Here is a 19,212-nt window from a genome sequence, read left to right as displayed (position 1 = left end):
TGCTTTCTGGAGTCCTGAGCTTTAATCTCTGGTGTGAGGACGACTGTGATCCCATGACTGTAACGTTTTCACTCTGCTTCTGTGGTCCTCTGACTTGGAGATTTCATGGCTTCATGTTCCAATTCCAGAGTGCCCGCAGCCAGCCCAAGCTGATGCAGCACAGTGGAGACCAGACGGTGGGAAGCAGAGTTCATTACCTGCAGTGCGCTGCCCAGGAGCGCCAGGTCCCTGGGGAGGGCTGGCCCCACATGGGATGGAGGGGTGGGGTGGGGAGGGCTGTGGGGGTGGAGCAGAATCAGCAGCTGCTCAGTGGGCAAAGCAGGGAGAAGGACCCAGGTCTCCTGACTCTTGCTCTATCTTTAGATCGCCATAGCAACCGTCACCAGGGCTCCCGGCTGGAGGCGGGCTGAGCTGGCTGCCTGCGGGAGGGAGGGGTATTTGTTTCTGTACCTCTTTTGCTGGGGAAGGACTCTGGGCTGGGCTCTCGAGCCAGGGAAGGGAGACTGAGAGCCGAGCTGTCTGCAGCAGGAAAGGCCTGGGCCCAGTACAAAATAACGGTAATCCAGGGCCCACCTTGCTCAGAGAATGTGATCAGGTCACAGACCCCAAGACCGTTGTGTCAGGCTTGAGGCATAGGAGGTGCAAAGTCAAGTTCCTCCTCTGAGGAGCTCTTAGCTACCCCTGTGGTCATTCCCTAAACACTTAGCAGGCAACACAGCTGAGCCAGCCCTGAGGCCACAGCAGGGACATACAGTCTTCAGGGAAGGCAGGTTTTAGAACAGGCATTTACCCCTACGGGTAGGGTAGGGGTAGGACAGGACGGGAGTCCCCAAGCCCTCTAATCTAAGGAACCTGGGAAACTCCTGCACCTTCTCCTGCCTACCCCGACTCATTCCGGGGCCGGGCACAGCTTTCCCCCACAGAGGCCTCCTTGACTCCCATGCTGGTCTTTCTCCTCCCCAGGGCCCCCCGCAGCCCCATACTCCCCTGCACAGGGATACACCTGCCTGAGGGAGCTGGGAGGCTTGTGGGGTAGATGAGAGACAGAGGTGCACAGAGGGAAAGCATTTACCTAAGGTCACCTGGCCAGTGAGCAGTGGGGCCAGGCCTGCACTCTATGTTTTCTGACTCTAGTCTGTGCTTCTTCCAGTGTCTCAGTGGCAGGACGCTGGCTGGGGCTTTGGAAGGGAGGCAAGGGCTAAAAGAGGAAGTATGAGTCCTCGGCTAGGCCTGCACACAGCAGGCACCTGGCCATGTCCTTGGTAAACTCGGCTGAGCCACAGACCAATGCAAATGGCTTTCTCCGGCAGGAGCTGACCAGCTCTTCAATCAGGTCCTGGGCCAGGCGGCCAAAGCGGGTCTTCTCCCGGTAGCTCCAGGGAAGCTTCTCCAGGGAGTTCTCCTGAGACAATGAGACAATGAGAAACAGTGCAGGTGACTACCAAGAAGTCTTCCAAGCTCACACAGTTCTCTGTCAAATGAGAAAATTGAGGCAGAGAGGTGGGAAGGCAACCTTCAGCCAGCCCTACCCCAAGCCAGGGATTTCCTGGCCCTGGGGCTCTGCCTACCCTAATGAGCCAGAGGGTGGATGCTTATCCTCCCATGGCAGGTGAGGCACCGCGGAGAGGAGGCGGACATCCCAGGGCACATCCCAGGGCACACAGTGAGGCAGGCCCCACTATTTCTCACTGTTTCCCAGGGGCCACTCCACCTGTCACTCCAGGGGGATGTTTCCTCCCCAAGATAGGGGGTGTCCCAGTACATTTTTAAGGTTGTCCGCCACCATCATTCTGGGAGCATAACATGTGCTCACTTGTTTCATAAAGTTTTAAAGACCTTGTTGATCACAGATATTTACTGAGTGGTCACTCTGCATCTGGCCCTGTGCAAGGCCCTGGGATGTGGCAATGTCTCTAAACAGAGAAGGTTCCTGGTCTCGCTCTGGCTGTGTGTCTCAGGGATCCGAGGCAGCAGTGCCTTAACCAAGAGGGGGGTATTTCTCACATAGAAAGGCTGGAGGAAAAAAAAAAAAAAGGCTGGAGGGAGTATTCCACAGTGCATGGTGCCCAAGCGACCCAGGCTTTTCTCTTTCTGCTCCTCCACCCTTCACTTGTGGCTTTCATCCTAGGGTCACAAAAGAAAAACTCCACCTCAAGCTGACTTAGAGGAACTTTTTAAGTGGACATTTTATGGAGGTACAACACACATACAGGAAAGCACACCAATCAGGAAATACACGTAGTTAGAAAATCTCTAATGGAGAGAAGACACCATGTAACCAGCATCTAAACAAACAACAGAACAGGACTGTCACCTCTGCAGACCCTATCAAGGCGAGCTTCTAGCTTCTGGGGCTAAGCAGAGAGACAGGAAGGAGGAGGGGGCTGAGGTCTAACCTCTGCCACCGTGTCCCAGCAGAGCAACCATGGCCTCTGTGGGCCACTGTGATGAGTGGAAGCCTCAGGGCTTGCGTCACAGAGCTCATCTGATCCCAGAGGCCCCAGAAGACAACATTGTGGTGCTCACAGGGGATCCTCTCCGATGATCTGGTCCTTCCCATATCTGACCTCCTAGTTCTGACCTGACCCTCGAGGGCCGGGACCAGCAGGGCCCACTGACCTTACCTGTCCCTCCCACTGCCCAATCCCCCCAGGCTAGTGAGGTATGGCATAGCACCCCTCCCCCATATACCCAGGGATGCGGTGGGTCTGGTTGCTACCCAGGTGGTGTGGGGTACCCTTACCAACGATGACACAACAGGGTGAATGCTGTTAAGGAGATCCCGGCCCTGACGGCAGAAATGCTGACACCAGTCTGGGGACTCTGGAGAAATTTCTGGGATAGTCACAGCTCAGCAGAGAGATGTGAGCGGTGAGTCGACGTTAGGTGAGGAAGTGGGGATAAGTGCTCCGGGAGGGGGAAATGGCACCAGCACAGGCAGGCCTGGCAGCCAGAAAAGCACAGGGCACTTGCAACCAAGAGCAGACCAGTGATGCCCCAACACGCAGGGAGGGTGTGCCAGGAGAGGAGGCCACAGAGGTCGGGGCAGCCATGCAGGCTTGGCCATCATCCTGAGAACAGCGGGGAGCCGTGAAGGGCTGGAAGCAGGGTGGTGATGTGGTCAGTGCTGCCCTTCTGGCTGCAAGATGAAGGGCAAACTGGCAGGGAGTGGCTGCAGGGGGAGACCCATGAGGCTGCTGTGGCTGCAGCCCAGGTGGGCCAGGGAGCATCCTAGGTCAGGGAGGCACAGAAGGGCAGGAGGCACCTCCCACTCCATCACCCCTCACCTGCTCCTGTCGTTGACAGCCAGCTCACTCGCCTGCCCAGTCCCAGGCCACTGGCATCATCAATGCCTGGCCCAGGGCTGAAGGCCCTTTATTCCTGGTCAACTTTAACTCTGCCCTCAAGCCCAGGGTCAATGCCAGCTCCTCTGTGAAGCTCTCCCTGCTTGCTGCCAGTACCCTCCGCACTCTCCATGTGGGACCTCTCCCTATGCTGTCTTATACCAACAAGCAGTAAAAGCAGGACCTCTGGAGCAGGACCACCTGGGTTCACACCTAACCCTCCACCCACTTGGTCAAGGTTCTTTTGCCATATGTATAGAACAGGCATGGTGGCAGTACAAGCCTCCTAAGATTGTGGTGGGATTAGATGATTTAACACACACAGAGTGCCTAGAACACTGCCAGACACAAAGAAAGTGGTCAGTGAGGCCACCCCTGTGGCTGTCTCCCCATAGAAAGGTGAGTGCCTGGAGGGCTGGGGGCAGGTCGTCCTCATTTCTGACCTTCCCTGGCACCTGACATGCGGCTGGGGGTGGGGGGAGGAAGCCTGGCCAAGAGCTGACAGTGCCTGGTGCCGGCCTTCCTGCCACTCCTCCTACCTTCCTTTGACCTGGCCCTTGAGTCAGGCTGCACACTAGCCTCTGCTTTGTTCTCCAGCCTTCAGCACCTCCTGTTCCTGCTAATGTTCACCAAGCATGGCCCTGCCGATGTTCATGCCACTAAGCCTTCTGTCCCATGGACAGGCCCACAGAACCTGGGCACCGAGGATTCCAGGACCTCTGGGGCTGGGGTGGGGAAACCCGGTTCCCTGACACCCGCCCCGACCCGGTCACAATAGTGAAGATCATGGCAGTCTTTAGGGACCCTCTGATGCTGCCTCAAATAGGAAACTGATGAGAAGAGTGCTTCACAGCACTGGGCAGTGAGGCCAACCCCGAGCAACACAGAATGGGGGGAAGGCCCTCACCCTGGGGGTGTGTGGAAGAGAAATAAAGGTACAGACCAAGGAGAAGGCAGCTTAGGGCCTGGCTTCTGATGAGAAACCCTGGGCCAGAGGGGAGGGAGTGGGCAGGGTGGCTCGGGGCATGCAGGGAAGAGGGATCTCAGGGGCAGGGGTCAGGAGGCAGTTCAGTATCTGCAGCAGGGAGTCTGGAAGCAGCTTTCTTCCCATGTAGGAGCAATGTGGTGTGGTAGGGACCCTGATAAATTTGGTGAACCCAGAGCAAGCTTGCTCCACCAATTATTGATGGAATGCATGCCTACTCTGTGCCTGGCGCTCTGCTAAGCACCGAAGACAGTGCGATGATCCAGACACATGATATCCGCCCTGAAGGAGCTTATCCCCCCACTGGGGGACATCTGCGGCCTGGCCCACTGACTCCACAAACAGGCCCCCAGCCCTATACCTGGTGACGCCAGAGGCAGATGGCAGGTAGCATGGTGAGGAGGGCTGGAGCTCTCCCAGGGCTCCAGGCCTGGCTTCGCCCCAGCCAGCAGTGTGGACAGATTTGCACCTTCACCTCTCTGAGCTTGGTTCCTGCATCCACCCAAACAGAACTGTACCTGCCTTCCTTGCAAGGCACACAGGGGTGGGTGGGGGTTCCCATCGACAGCAGAGATTATTGGTATAGTGGGGCAGGGAGGCCACAGCAGGTCCTCAGGTTGGGCACAGGGGGACTGCACAGCCTCAATCTGGGAAGGAAGTACCCATGCAGGACTCACCTGGCTGAGTACAAAGAAGGTTCGCACGTTCCAGAAACGGGCCTGCTCCTGGAGGAAGGTTTTCAGGTAGATGCCCTCGAAGGTCTTGAAGCAGCCGACCAGGGTGACGAAGGTCTCGTCCTCTGCGTTGTCTGTTATGCTCTGCAGGACTGGCACCATGGGGGCCAGGCCAGTGCCCGATGCCAGCATGAGGAGCTCACCGTGCTGGGGATCGGAACGGGGATGTGGCAGGTCTCAGCCCGCTCACCCGCCACATGGCCTTTTCTGGGGCTTGCCTGAACTGCACAGCACATCTGAGTTCCCCTGTCTACATCCTCCAGGAAGCCATCCTGGCTTGTGAGGTCTGTGTAACAGCAATCATGGACTCTGGGGGCTGATGATACATGAAATGGTCTAGCCCATCCTCCAAGTGGCTTAGTTGCTTTCCTGCGAATCTCCACAGGACTTTGATTACTACCTCTCTTGACAGGGAGCCCACTACCTCCCAAAGCCGTTTGCTCTGTTATAGGCTGACTCCCCTTGCCAGGGAGATCTCTCTACCTCACACTGAGCTGAAATGTGCACCTGCCAAAGCCTTGTCCACCACCCCTATCCCAGCCCTGCCCTGTAGGCTGCCTTCTCTACCCCTGGGCAGCTCTGCAGAGATCTGAGGGCCCTGGCATGGATCCCTGAGCCTGCTCTTCTCTAGTCTGAGATACTATGTTTAAGCACCTAGCACAGTGCTGGCACAGAAGAGCCACGCAATAAAAGTGAATCTTTCCAAAGAGGCCCCAATGCCGCCAACCCATCACTGAATCCACGAATCCATCTCCTGGCTCGGTCTGTTTAGGAGGCATGATCTTCTTTAAGGTCAGTGCTTTAAAGGTTAGTGCCTGACCTATGTGGCCAAGTAGTTACCTCCTGCATTCTAGAGCTTAGGCCTCTAAGAATGCAGGCCAAGTTTTCACCACTAATGCATATCATGCCCCTGCATGAAACACTCCCTTGAGTATCAGTCATGCAGACATGGGTATAAATCCTCTGCTGTATGATCTGGCCAACTGCTTCACTTCTCTGAGCCTTGGTTTCATCATGTTAAAAATAATAATAACAGCTCCTCTCCACAGTAGCACAAGCCTCAGAATTGTCGTAGGATTAAATGAGATGCCATCAAGTGTCTGGTGTGGATCCTGCTGCTCCACATGATTTGACCCCTTCTGTCATGGAGCCCCGCTACTGGACACACCACCCTATCCTGCGTGCCCCCAGACTCCTGCTCCCACCCATCCCGTGCGCACATCCTCAGCCTCCTGGTCCCCAGCATGTGTGCTCCTCCTCCTTCTCCCACCACTGCTCAGGGTCTCTTCTGGAAAGTCTTCCCCGAGCCAGTAGCATGTGAGAGGTCCTTCTTTTGCATCCCTACCTCTGTGCACCCTCCTCACAACACCAGTCATGCCGTACTGCCACCATTTGTGTAGGTGTCTGTCCCCCATCACACTGTGAGCTTCTGGAGAACAGGGCCTTGTCCCACCTGTCTGTGGCCCTGGGTGGGGCCTGAGAGTGTCTGGAAGGAACACATGGACAGATGCTCATATGCCAGTCTCAGGGCTGCCACAATATCCATCTACAATGAAGATGACTGCAGAGAGGCAAGGCAGGGCCAGGGAGAGGGCCAGAGCAGCCCATGTCCCCTGGGCATAGAACCAAGCCTTAGCTGGTTTCAGCAGCCACATGTTTCTGTGTGAGATGTCATCTCTTCTCTCTTACTGACTAGCCCTACAACCTCCCTGGATAGGAAGTGCAGGGACTTGGTAGGCGCATTCTGTGGACATGGAGAAGGCTTCACCTGGAAATGCTCAGAACAATGTTCATCAGGTGTCCCCTCTAGGTTAGAAGGAAACAAGGACAATCCTGGTCCCTGCTTTCAGGGGCTGGGGGACAGCTAAAACGCAAGGCTGAGCATGGTTTATACTAGGAGTATGCAGAAGAGTATTGCAACATACATACCACACATGTCTGCAAAATGGAGGTAGCAGTACCTAAGAGCTACCGTGAGGGTAAAATAAAGTTTTATACAGCAAGTGTGAACATCAGAACCTGGCACATAGGCAGCACTATCGACGTGCGTCATAGTATTGTCACACACACGTGTGCGTGCATGGCTGTTCCATCCATGTGTAGAAGGGGAGCTGGAAGGTTTCTGCCATGGTAGCGAGCCTGGTATGTCTGGGTAGGCAGCCTACAGGTGTTCTTTCTTTTCTTCCTTTTGCCTCTCCATATCTGACTTATTATTATTATTTTGGTAATGTACAAGTACTGTATTTGTAATAAGGAAAAAAACAATAAAAGCGATTTTTATATTAAACAAAAATAACAGAGAAAGGAATGATTCATTCTTTTTCATTTGCTTTTGATTTGCTTTGTTGCCTAATTATAAAAGTAATAGGTATTCACTGTGGATAATTTGGAAGGTATAATGAAGAAAACGAAAATCACCCATAATTCCACCACTCAGAGCTACTAACACTGCATTGCATTTTCTTTTCATATTTATTCCTGTGCATTTAAACTTAGTTTTCCAACCTGTTGTATATGCAGTTTTGTACATAGTGTTTGTCACCTGATCTTATAGCATAAGCATATAACATCATTTATAAACATAATTTAAAAATCCAGAATGATATTCTATCAAGTACCTGTAACCCATTGTATTTAACTGTTCCCCTGCGGCTGAATATTCAGTTTCCTCCAATTTCCTGCTATTATAAATAAAGCTTCAGTGAACATGTGCACAAGAGGCAGCATTTGGATTCTTTCCACAGGACAGACTTCCAGGAGTGGAATTACTGGGTCAAAGGATTTGAAGATTCTTAAGACTCTTGGTATGCACTGCCAAGCTGCCTTCCAGATAGGCACCAACTGATGAGAAATTATTAATTCTTGGGCACATCAGGGAAGAATATGAATATGCCAGGAAAATGAGAGAAACAGCCTTTGAGTGGAGAGCTATGGAGTATATTTAAGGGAGTAGTCTCCACGGTGTTATAGCTGTAATGTGAAAGTGGAAAGATGTCTGAGGGTCTGATGGTACAGGAGTCCTGAGTACCAGATACATGAGTATGAATTTTCTAGGCAATGGGCAGCCCTGGATAGTTGTAGAGCATATGCAGGCCATTTTGTTTCTTTGTGCCCATCCCATCTCCTCCCATGTCCAACCCCAAGGATGCTTTTGGGCTTGGGCTCGGGCTCAGGAAGACTACAGTGCAATTCTCCAGCCTGAAACCTAAAAACCGTGGTCCTGGAAGCTAAGCCAGGAGGGGTCTCCTGGGGACTTGGTGTGCTGGCACTGACCTGGTTTGGTTTATAGAAGAAGTCGCCGAAAGGTCCTCGCCAGAAGGTTGTGTCTCCTGTACTCCAGGACTTGACATACCGGGACATGAGCCCAGTCTCGTAGCACTGGGAGCAAATACAAGGAAACCTCACTGGGATGGATGCAGGCCAAGTGCCTGACATGGGTTATCTCACTGAATCCTCCTAGTTGCCCCAGAGTTGGTACATGGGTCCCAGTTCTCACATGAGGGCCCAGAAGCTTATCCAGAAGGGAAATGGTGAGGCTGGGATAAGAACCACAGGACCGACAGGCTTACTTTCAGAGGTCTCAAAACCACATGACTATGGGGGTCCTTTCTCAGTGATGTAACATCACTGAGTAAAGAACTGGGTATGAGATGATTAATGGCAACTGACACTCTACTGGGGAGACAATAGGGGGTGGTGGGGACTGTGGTAAATTGGTGAGTGCATGAATGCTCCTTCTAAAGGAGGAAGTCGCTTTGCAGATTCTGGGAGGTGGATTATGAGGCTGATGATGCCGTACCTTCTGATTTTCTAAGAGGGGTAAGAGATTCAAATTTTTTATTTTTGAAATATCAGAAATTAATTCTAAATTTAAAATGCTGTAGGCCCAAACCAAATACACTTAAGTGCTGTAATCCATTTGCAGGCCACTCATTTGCAACCTCTGCATTACCTGTCACTGTCTCCTGGCTGGATGGAAAAGCAAGGGTTGTGGAGAGGATTCCTTCATGGGAGTGGGCAGGCACCATGCTGGGGCTGCATGGAAGACAGCTAGAAGCTCCATGAAGGCAGTCAGTGCCAGAACCTTGGAAAAGACTTCGTAGATATCTCAATGAATCAGTGAATCAATCCAGATTCAGGCCCTTCCCTTAAGGAGCTCACAAACTAGGAGGGCCAAAGTCTCACATATATACAAGGTAGAGACAGTCTAATACCCAACGAAAAGGACAGAATGCTGAGAGCGCCCTGAGGAGGTACAGTCACTTCCAATGGAGTAGGATCAAGGGTGGTTTCCTGGAGGAGGAAGCATTTGAGCTGCACCTTGCAGACGAGGCAAGATTGCATTCACTAGGGATGGGAGCAGGAAGGCAGACAGGGTTCTGGGTATCAGATGTGATATGGTCAAGGGTAGGACAGCCCAAGACATAGGAGTGTGAGGGAAAGGGGGAAGCTCTGACAGGACCTGAAGGGTGTCTGGAGTGAGAATATAACCAAGTTCGAAGGAGACTCGGCTTTGGTCACCAGACATGCTTTTGAATACCCACAGCTACCTCTGGGAGCATCTCTTTGTTGGGTTCCATATGCATCAAGCAAGGTAAGTCCACAGCCCTCCTATAGGAAGTCTGGGAGGGAGGCTAAGTTCTCCTCCCAACTCGCTGGAGGCTTGTCTCAGAAGATGCCTGTTTTCTGGACCCCGTCTTGGGGGAGCCATAGCCCCAGGTATGGCTTCCATGGCCCTATAGCATAGACAGCACTCAAGGAGAAAGGAAGGATTCTTCTGTGTCTCCAGCACGCGCGTGGAGCCTGCTCAGTCTGTACTCATTAAACAGAACTGACACTGAACTTCTGTTCTTCTATGTGGGATCATGTTACCCAAGGGGCCTTGGGACAGTGACATCATCACTCTGAGCTTCAGTTTTTTTATCTGTAAAGTGGGATAATGAGATTTACTCTGCAGGATGGTTACGAGATTGAAAGGAGATGATGAACATGAAGAGCTGGAAAGAGTGCCTGGTGCCCAGACAGTGCCCGAGAGATGGGAATGCCTCCCTCCCATCCACAGGGGAGGTAAACCTAAAAAACTCGCCTGCCTCCACAATTTGCAAAGACATTTCCAGCTCTTCCCAGCCAGCGGCTTAGGGATAATTAAGCATCTCTCTAAAGAGAGGCTTTCCGGTAAACGAAGGAGAAAATCAGCCTTGCAGCTGGGAGAGATCCAGCTGCCCTGAAGAACTATCTCCAGGCTTATCCTTTCAACAGAAACACACCCAGACAAGCAGCTTGGGGAAGCAGGCCATTTGGAGAGGATTTGTGGAATCTCCCAGACAAACAGTTGCGTGGAGAAGGGATCCCATCCAAGCTTCTGTGTGAGGGAATAAACACTTGGGCTTTGACTGCAGTTAGGGAAGGCAGGAGCCAAGACAGCCCTGGGGTCCTGGAGTCAGGAGGCCAGGACTTGCTCACTGGCTACACTTCTTAATACTTGTAGAGCCTTGGGTCCTCCTGGGGTCTCAGTTTGCTTGTCAGTGAAAGGGGAATAATAATTCCCATCCTACAAGGGAGATAAAGGATGTGAAAGCTATTCTTAAATATCAGTGTTCCCTAGGATTCTGTTTGGGAAATGATGATGTAGACTGTATATCAGGTTGACCTCTGTGAAGCTACCGTTTCTGTAAGTCAAAAATGTTAGCATATCCAAAGTTTCATTATTTTTTCCACATAATCGTATCTTCAAGACCTCTTATACATCTGGTGCAGAGTCCTTGGGTCCTAGGGGGTGGGGGCAGTATTTGTACCCAGCCCATTTTGTTCATCTCCTCTCTGCCAAGTGCCCCTCCCACCCCGGCTGCCCCCATGAGCACCTCTCTTCAACCTAATCAGACTGGGTACAGTTGCCACAAGACCTTGTTTCACCCCTCCTTGCCTTTGGTCATCTGTCCCCTCGGCCTGGAATGCCACTCCCTGTCACTGCCAATTTGTATTCCTTCCTCAAGGCCCGACTCCAATGCCCTAGCCCCTGTCTACTCCCTGAGAATGGTCTGAGGCCCCACCTTTTTGCTGCTCGCCCCCTTCTATTCTGAGACAAGTGACGAACAGCTCCTCAAACCGTGCCTCCTCTGCCATTGTACGTGCTGTTTCCGGCCCTGTGACCTTCCTCCACTCCTTAATTTCAATGCACGGTTCAAACTCAGCTTCTGTGAGGAAGCCCCGCTGCCTTCCCTGCACCCCCAGCTGCCCTGAATCAGGTTGAGGCCTCATGTCACGGCGTTTCTCTCATTGTACTGCCCTGGTCTGGTCCCCTATCCCAGGTCGGGAGTGTATCTGACTCATCTTTGAACCCTAGCCACCAGTACACAGCAGGGACAGGAGACTTGGTTGCTCCTTCCCTGGGGCTCAGTGCTCACTCCCTCCCCGTGAATAGCTGAGAAGACGAGAGGGAACAGCATTACTTTTCTCAGTCTGAGCCTCCTTTTCATAGAATCTGTCTCTGCTGCGGTCTGAGGTGACAGCCCCCCTCCCCTGGGAAAGGAGGAGACGGGAGAAGGTTTCCTTCACTCTGACTGCACTTTCCAGCCAGCCTCCTCCCACGTGAACACTGGCTTTTCCCACATGGGGGGCACCGCCCCATCCTGACCCAGGTGGCAAACAGAGGTCTGGTCTGTACCATACTAAGAGCATCTGCGTGGGTCAGCTCACCTTGATTAAAACTTCAAAGTACCCTTCTGCATTGGCAGGGCTGATGGGTGTATAGGCTCTCTGAATTTCTAAGTCATCCACCTTCCCTCTGAGAAAGAAAAGCATATATATGGTCAGGTAGTCAGCCAGGCATTGGACAAACACTTATAGGTACCTACTCTGTGCCAGGCTAGGGAAAGCTAGCTGTGGCCTGGCCGCCCCAGTGGTCCTCACTGAAGGTGGAACAGAAAAAAGGAGTGCTGGGCTCCCCCACTGCCACATGCTGGCTGTGAGACCTAGGCAGGTCACTGATCCCTTAGCTGCCCCTCTGTAAAGTGGGGACAACCATGTGTGTCCCTGTTGTATGGTTTTAATGGGATCACAGATGGGAAAGTTTTCAGAGAGTCCACTGATGATGTGAGCTGTTTTTAGGACATCACTGTGGTTGGTCCTGACCTCTTCCTGACCACAGAATGAGAAAGATAAAGACTGCTAACATTTATTAAATACTTACTACCGGTACCAGAAGTATCAGAATTAGAAGGATCCTCAAAGGTGCCCTAGTCGAAAGCCTGACCTCATGCATGAATCCTTTTCATGATGTTATCAACAAGGGGGCCAGGATGATTATCATGAGCAATAATAGTAAGAGCCATGTTGTATTAAATACCTACTATGGACCAAGCATATTGTGTACATTATCTCATTTAACCAACAATAACCCACATGAGGAAACCAAGGCTTAGGATGTTACTCGCCTGAGGTCACACAGCTGAAATTCACCCTTAGCTCTGTCTGACTCCAGAGCCAGGTTCCTCACATGATACCTCAGAGGTTCTCAGGAGCATCCAAGCACCCCTCTTTTGAGTCCTACTGTGTATAAAACTTTCTTCTCAGAGGTATGCAAACATTAAAAAGGCTCCATCCTGGGGCGCCTGCGTGGCTCAGTTGGTTAAGTGTCTGACTCTTGATTTCAGCTCAGTCATGATCTCAAGATCTCGGCAGGGTCATGGGATCAAGCCCTGCTTCAGACTCTACGCTCAGTGGGGAGTCTGCTTGGGATTCTCACCCTCTGTCCCTCCCCCTTCTCGCACACATGTACTCTCTCTTCAACAAATAAATAAATCTTTAAAAAAAGAATAAGGGATCCCTGGGTGGCGCAGCGGTTTGGCGCCTGCCTTTGGCCCAGGGCGCGATCCTGGAGACCCGGGATCGAATCCCACGTCAGGCTCCCGGTGCATGGAGCCTGCTTCTCTCCCTCTGCCTATGTCTCTGCCTCTCTCTCTCTCTCTGTGACTATAATAAATAAATAAAAATTTAAGAAAAAAAAAAAAAGAATAAAAAATTACAAAGCCCCATCCTAATGCATCAAAAGCAAGAAACCAGACCAAAATATTCAAGAAATGCTTAGAGAACAACCAAGGAAATAATAAACACGACATGTGGTGTGGCAGGGATGCAAAGAGCACTGTGGCATCTGCTACCACAGAGGTAAACACGGACACGCTCCACACAGAAGGAGCACTTGTAGCCGGGGAGCTTCAAGAGGCCTCCTGGAGCTTTTGCTACCATCCTGGGTATGAAAGAGGCAGGCCACTGAGAGATAAAAGTGGGGACAGGATAGGAAGTAATCCAGGCAGAAGGCACAGCCTGGGAAAGACCTTAGAGGTAGGAAATGCAGAGCAAGCCAGGAACTGGTGAGTGGGTCATGAGGCTGGAGCAAGGCACGAGTGTGAGGGAGGAGTGGGGAGAACTTGGTGGGGAAGGAAGCTGGGGCCTTGGGGAGTTTCCCTGGAACACCAGAAAGGAGTGACATGGTCAGATACCTGTTTTAGGGCTGTCACTGGAGCAGCAGAGAGGGTAGAGGAGAGGGGCCAAGCTCAGGGCAGAGAGTGCTGGGCATCCCTGATTCATGAATGGATGGTTGCATGGGGCTGTGGGCTGCCCTGGAGCTGCTGGGATGTTGAGCTTTAAGGACAGCCAGCCAGGCCACAGGCCAGATACACTGGGCACAGACACCAGGGGTCAGCATGAGGCAAGTGGCTCATATGTGACCAGTAGTAAGATACTCTCCTCATCCTCTGGCTGTACCTTTTTTTTTTTTTTTTAAGATTTTATGTATTCATTTGGGGGGAGAGAGAGAGAGAGAAACAGCAAGCATGTGTGAGTGCACAGAGGGAGTGGCAGAGGGAGAGGGAGAGGTAGGCACCCTGCTGAGCAGGACTCTGAACTCGATTCCAGAACCCCAGGGTCAAAGGCAGACCTTAAAGGACTGAGGCCTCAAGGTGTCCTTGGCTATTATACCTTCTGTCTGCTTTGCTGGCTCCTCCCTTTCCTGCCAATACCACAAATGCTGGAGTTGTCCGTTTGGCCCTTTGTTCCTCTTTCCATGCCTCATATGCTCCCAAATGCCATCCAGGTACAGGCTGATAATTCCCACACCCACATCTATAGCTCATCTCTCTCTGCTGAGCCTCAGATCCAGAGTCAACCATCTAGCAATGCCTCCACCTGGAGGTCCCAAAGGGCCTTGACCCTGGGCACGTGGGCTGGGAGGGGATCAAGGTTGGGGGAGATGTCAGAAAGAGGCTTGGAAGAGGAAGAAACTGCAGAAGACACTGGTAGAGGGTAGCTGGGGAGCCAGGTTGTCTCGGTTTGAATCCTGGCTGCAGGACTTACTAGCTGCGTGATCCTGGGCAAGTCCCTTATGCTGGAGGACAAGTGTCCTTCCTATCAACTGGCACTACTATTAGATTCATACTGCAGGCTCTTGAGGCAGACGGCTTGCCTTCACATCCAGGCTCCATCACTTCCTAACTGGGTGACCTTGGGCAAGTTACTGAACCTCTCCAACTTTGGTTTCCTCCATACACAGTTGTGTGAGTATTCAATGAGTTGCTAGGTGTGAGCATACAGAACTGTGCCTTGGAGAATAAATGCAATGAAACTGTTTGCTGCTACTGTTGGTTATTATGAAAACATAATCCCAGAACCCTCTGAGTCAGGCAGCACTACGTTTACTTTAAAGGTGATGAATGGGGATGCCTGGGTGGCTCAGTGGTTGAGCGCCTGCCTTTAGCTCAGGGTGTGATCCCAAGGTCCTGGAATCGAGTCCCACATCGGGCTCCCTGCATGGAGCCTGCTTCTCCCTCTATGTCTCTGCCTCTCTCTCTCTCTCTCTGTGTCTCTCATGAATCAATGAATAAAATCTTTAAAAATAAATAAATAAAGGTGATGAATGCAGGCTTAAGGAAAGTGAAGCAAGTTGCCTGTGACCACACAGCCAGCAAATGACAAAGCGGGGCTGCAAAGCTCTGGCCCTCCCACTGAGTGTACCGTAGGATGAGGTGCTGGCCAGGCCGCAGGCCGAGCTGGCTGTTCCTGGGGAGCGCAAACCGAACACGATAAGTGTCCTCGGTGAGTTTGTCCATGGCACTGATGCGGAAAGCCAGGAAGGTCTCTGGGCTCAGCCTAGACGGGCAGCTCTGCAACAGGAAAATATCCAACAGCTAGGCACAACAGACACACAAGCACCCACAAGCTCCTTTCTTGCTGTCCCCCAGAACAGGCTATTTATCTCTGCCTGAAAGTTTTCTGTATAATAGAGAGTAGTCTCACCTCCCCTCCCCTTCATGCTCTGATCTAAGAAGACCTGAGCTTTTCATACTGAGCTGTCCCTGCTCAGAAGCCTTCTGTGGCTCCTTTAGCCACAGGATAATGTGCAGTCTCTTTAGAGGGATACTCCACGGGCCTGTGGACAAACCGCAAGCTTCATTTTCTCTCCTGTGTATCAGATGCCAAACTTGTCCCTGTTTTCCCTGCTTGCTATCTGGGAGTTTTTATTTGTTCAAGCTGTGCCCCTTATGCAGAATATGCATCTCCAATGTATGAAATATCTATTCATCCTTCAAACCTGCCAAAAATCCAGATTTGAAAAATTTAGAAATTGATTGGACCTTAAGATGATCTAATCCAATATTCTTATTTTCCATGTGGGGAAACTGAGGCCTGAGTGGTAGTGGCTTACTTGTCCAAGGTCATTCCTGAGCAGGAATTCAAATTCATGTTTTCTAAGTCTCAGCCCACTGCCTTTAACATTCCACCCACCTGCACCTCCTTCAGGAAGTCCTCTCTGAATGTCATGACTCACAGATTTCTCTCCTGTAAAATGCCCAAACCTCATTCACTCCTGGAACGACCCCATGCCCAATTCAGGGTCACGCTTTGAACTTGGATCTGTCTGCTTCTATTAAGCACACTCTTTTTTCTCTGCTGTGCAGAGTCAGGAAAAGCTTCCCCACCCAGGTGCACTGTGCAGGGCAGAGGCCAGGCTGACACTGCCACCATGGCCCTTCTTGTCTGAGGAGCAGTGCTCTCTCACCTGTGGCTCCTCCCCATTCAGAAGGCTCCTGTCCTTGCTGGCTCGGGCTGCCTCCCACCTTGCCAGCTCTCGGTGATAGAGGTCAAACACACAAGGTGAGCAGCCACTGCCACAGCATTGAGAGGGCAAGGGCTCCACCGGCCGAAGCTGCAGCCAGGCTTCCTCATCATCATTCTCCTCATTCTCATCCGTCATCAGTGGGGCTTGAGCAGCCTGGGAGGGAAAATTGGTGCTCCTCCCAGAACAGATCTGACTCTGTGAGGCCACAGGCCCAGACCCTCTGTTGTTGGATTGAGAGAAGGAAAACATGTGGGTTACACTCTGGTCACCTCTATTGCTCCCATTCTGAGGCCTGCAGGTGCCACACTCTGTATGAGCAGTGGGACAGGGATGAATCAACCCTGAGATCTGCTGCCTGGCAGGGGAAGCAGGCAGACGGGACACAACAATCAGAGCTGGCAAATAAAGTTTCCTGATTTCTTCCCAGACTTTGAGTGCTGAATTAAGCACTTAACATAGAAAACCGTAATGAATTTAAAAAATATTTCAAATGATAAAATATAATATTTAAGTGTAATTTAATAATTATAAAATTATTTAGAAATAAGATTAGCAAACAACGCTTCTGTAGCTACCATGTAGTCAAGTACAAAGAACCTTGCTAGCAACCCAGAAGCCACTCCTATGTGTCCCTTCCTGATCACCTCCCATCCCCCATAAAGTAACCATAATCCTGACCTTTGGTATAACCATTCCCTTGCTTTTCCTTGGTTTTGCCACCTTTGTGTACAAATTTAATCACTATAGTTCAGCTTTGCCGGGCTTTTGCCTTTATGTCAACAGAATCCTACCAATGTATTCTTTTGTGTCTAGTTTCTTTCAGCAAGGTAAGTCACCCACCAAATTGCTGCATTTCATTTAATCTTTATAATGAGGCTGGTACTAGAGATGTCATTTTATAAATGGGAAAACTGGGGTCTGGGGCGGGGCGGGGAGCGGTTAATAATGTATACAAGATCACATAGTTCCTAAGACAGGGAGGTCCTGTTTCTTGGTTACCAATCACTTCCCACAATTCCTAACCTTTAAGGCCTTTTCTACTTTTCCTGCTTCCCATGTCCATTTACACTGGAGCTTCCAATGATCCCAGAGGATGTACTTCCAGTCCCTCCCTACACCATCCGTTGGCACATCTGCCACCAGCTCTAATCATGACAGTCTCCCGCTCAGCAATGTTTAACAGCTCCCCAATAGCCTGCTGGCTCCCATCTAATCTTCTTGTCTGGTGCCCCAGGCTCCTTCTGATCAGAACTTGTCCAAAACCTCTTACCATTTAGTTTTGGAAGGGCAGTCCCTCTGTGTGCAATACATCTTTTTCTTATACTAGAAAGGGCTTGGTTTCAGAAAACTTGGTTCTACTGCTCATGAACTCTATGATTTCAAGAAGGTTTAGCAGGCTTGAGGGCAAGGATGGTGTCTTATTCTTTCTGTATTCCACCACCAAGCACAAGCCTGGCACATGGAAGGCTCCAGTGAATGGTGAGTGCTCATTTAGTTTGTAGATAAGGTCTCGGAGCCAGGCACAGTGCTAGGTGCTGGGACATAAGATGTAAATAGGACATGGGCTCTCTACCTTTATAGAACTTGCAGCCTAACGTGATGTTATCTCAATCCAAACCATTTTTGTTTTGTGCTATGGACCAGGGATGCATTGTGAGTGAATGAAGTCTAGAACCCTCTTCATGCTTTTTTTTTTTTTTTTAACTCTTGCAGTTTTTGCAAGATAAGTGAGAGAACAGAGAGCTCTGTGAACTGTAATCTACAAGACAGTGTGAGGGTTATTCCTATCAGTACTTGCCTTGAACCTACCTTCTCTGGGTCTTAATTATCCTACTTCTTTGATATTTTGGAAATTGGCAGAGAAGTTGGCCAAGTCCGTCATAAACTTTTAAATATTTGGTTCCTGGGATTCCTGGGTGGCTCAGCGGTTTAGAGCCTGCCTTTGGCCCAGGGCGTGATCCTGGAGTCCCGGGATTGAGTCCCGCGTTGGGCTCCCTGCATGGAGCCTACCTCTCCCTCTGCCTGTGTCTCTTGTGAATAAATAAATAAAATCTTTAAAAAAATTTTTTTGGTTCCTGCCTCCTTCTAGCCTCTACCTCTTCAGTATTAGAAGCGCTATGTTTAAGCTAGGACTTGACATGTTGTTGCCTCTGGTAGGATGACTCTCTCCATCCTTCAGGGCTTTTCCTTAAAGGTCACCTCCTCTGAGAGGTCCACCCTGACCCTCCTCCTTCTTCTCTGTCATGCACCCTATTTGTTTCTATTACGTATTGATTCATTTAACATATATTTGTTAGTGCTAGGCATTGTGCTAGGTGGAGACAGAGAAGTGAAGAAGCAAAACCCCTTGAGCTCATGGGGTTTACATTCTAGCGCGAGAGACATCATGAGACAAGATCAAAAAGGAAAACCTGGCCTTTAGTGTTAAATGCTAAAAACGAAAAAATAACTGGGGGAAAAGAATGGAAAACACATTTGCCAGTTGCAACGGCTTATTCGTGGACTTTACTTGCTTTCTACCCATGCACTCTACATTCCATAGCTGTTTTATTCACCAACGCAAACCAAATGCCCATCACAGGGCTGAACACATTGCAAGCATTTGATAAAACAGGTGTTGGTGCAAGGAGCAAAGGAACACTTTTCCCAGCTCTGGCCTTGCTTCTGGGACGCGGACAGGGAAACCCCGAGGAAAGGGGGGAAACTAACTCGCTCCTGACGCTGGGGAAGGGGCGTGCAGTCGAATGCAGCCATCTCAGGCTCGGGGAGGGGCAGCGGCGAGCAGCGGGTGGTGAGGCAAGGATACGGGAGCGCACCCCCCACGGCCCGGGCGCTGCGCAGGTGCTCTAACTTAGGGGCTCGGAGGGAAGTACCCTACCCAAACTTCAATTGCCCAGGTTGCCCTACGTTGGGATCGGAAGTACTGGCGTTCTACCCCTAGTCCTATCCCAGCCTATCCCAAGACCACTCACCTACACACCTGCGCCTCCCCTCGAGTTTCCTCCAGGTGCCGCCCTCCCGAGGGAGGTGGCG

General features: G+C 51.0%; 1 protein-coding gene across 5 annotated transcripts; it reads right to left on the bottom strand.

Moving 5' to 3' along the window:
* On the bottom strand, positions 1-19,211 carry CYB5RL (cytochrome b5 reductase like). Of its 5 annotated transcripts, none has more exons than XM_026007018.2 (7): positions 19,152-19,210; positions 16,120-16,399; positions 15,075-15,223; positions 11,760-11,847; positions 8,337-8,441; positions 5,007-5,210; positions 1-1,402 (listed from the first exon to the last, which is right to left on the bottom strand). In XM_026007018.2, exons 2-7 carry the CDS (start codon positions 16,312-16,314, stop codon positions 1,199-1,201), a joined length of 945 nt encoding a protein of 314 aa, XP_025862803.1. In that variant the 5' UTR covers positions 16,315-16,399; positions 19,152-19,210; the 3' UTR covers positions 1-1,198. The 5 variants fall into 5 exon arrangements, with proteins under 5 accessions (XP_025862803.1, XP_025862802.1, XP_025862801.1 ...); XM_026007017.2 differs by having other exon boundaries at positions 19,160-19,205; XM_026007016.2 differs by lacking the exon at positions 19,152-19,210 and adding an exon at positions 17,989-18,127.
* Between the last annotated feature and the right edge of the window lies 1 nt (position 19,212).

Source organism: Vulpes vulpes, chromosome 12 (genome assembly GCF_048418805.1).
Source record: "Vulpes vulpes isolate BD-2025 chromosome 12, VulVul3, whole genome shotgun sequence".
Classification (NCBI taxonomy): domain Eukaryota; kingdom Metazoa; phylum Chordata; class Mammalia; order Carnivora; family Canidae; genus Vulpes; species Vulpes vulpes.
Note: the sequence above shows the minus strand (reverse complement) of the source record. Positions and strands in the feature narration are given on the sequence as shown.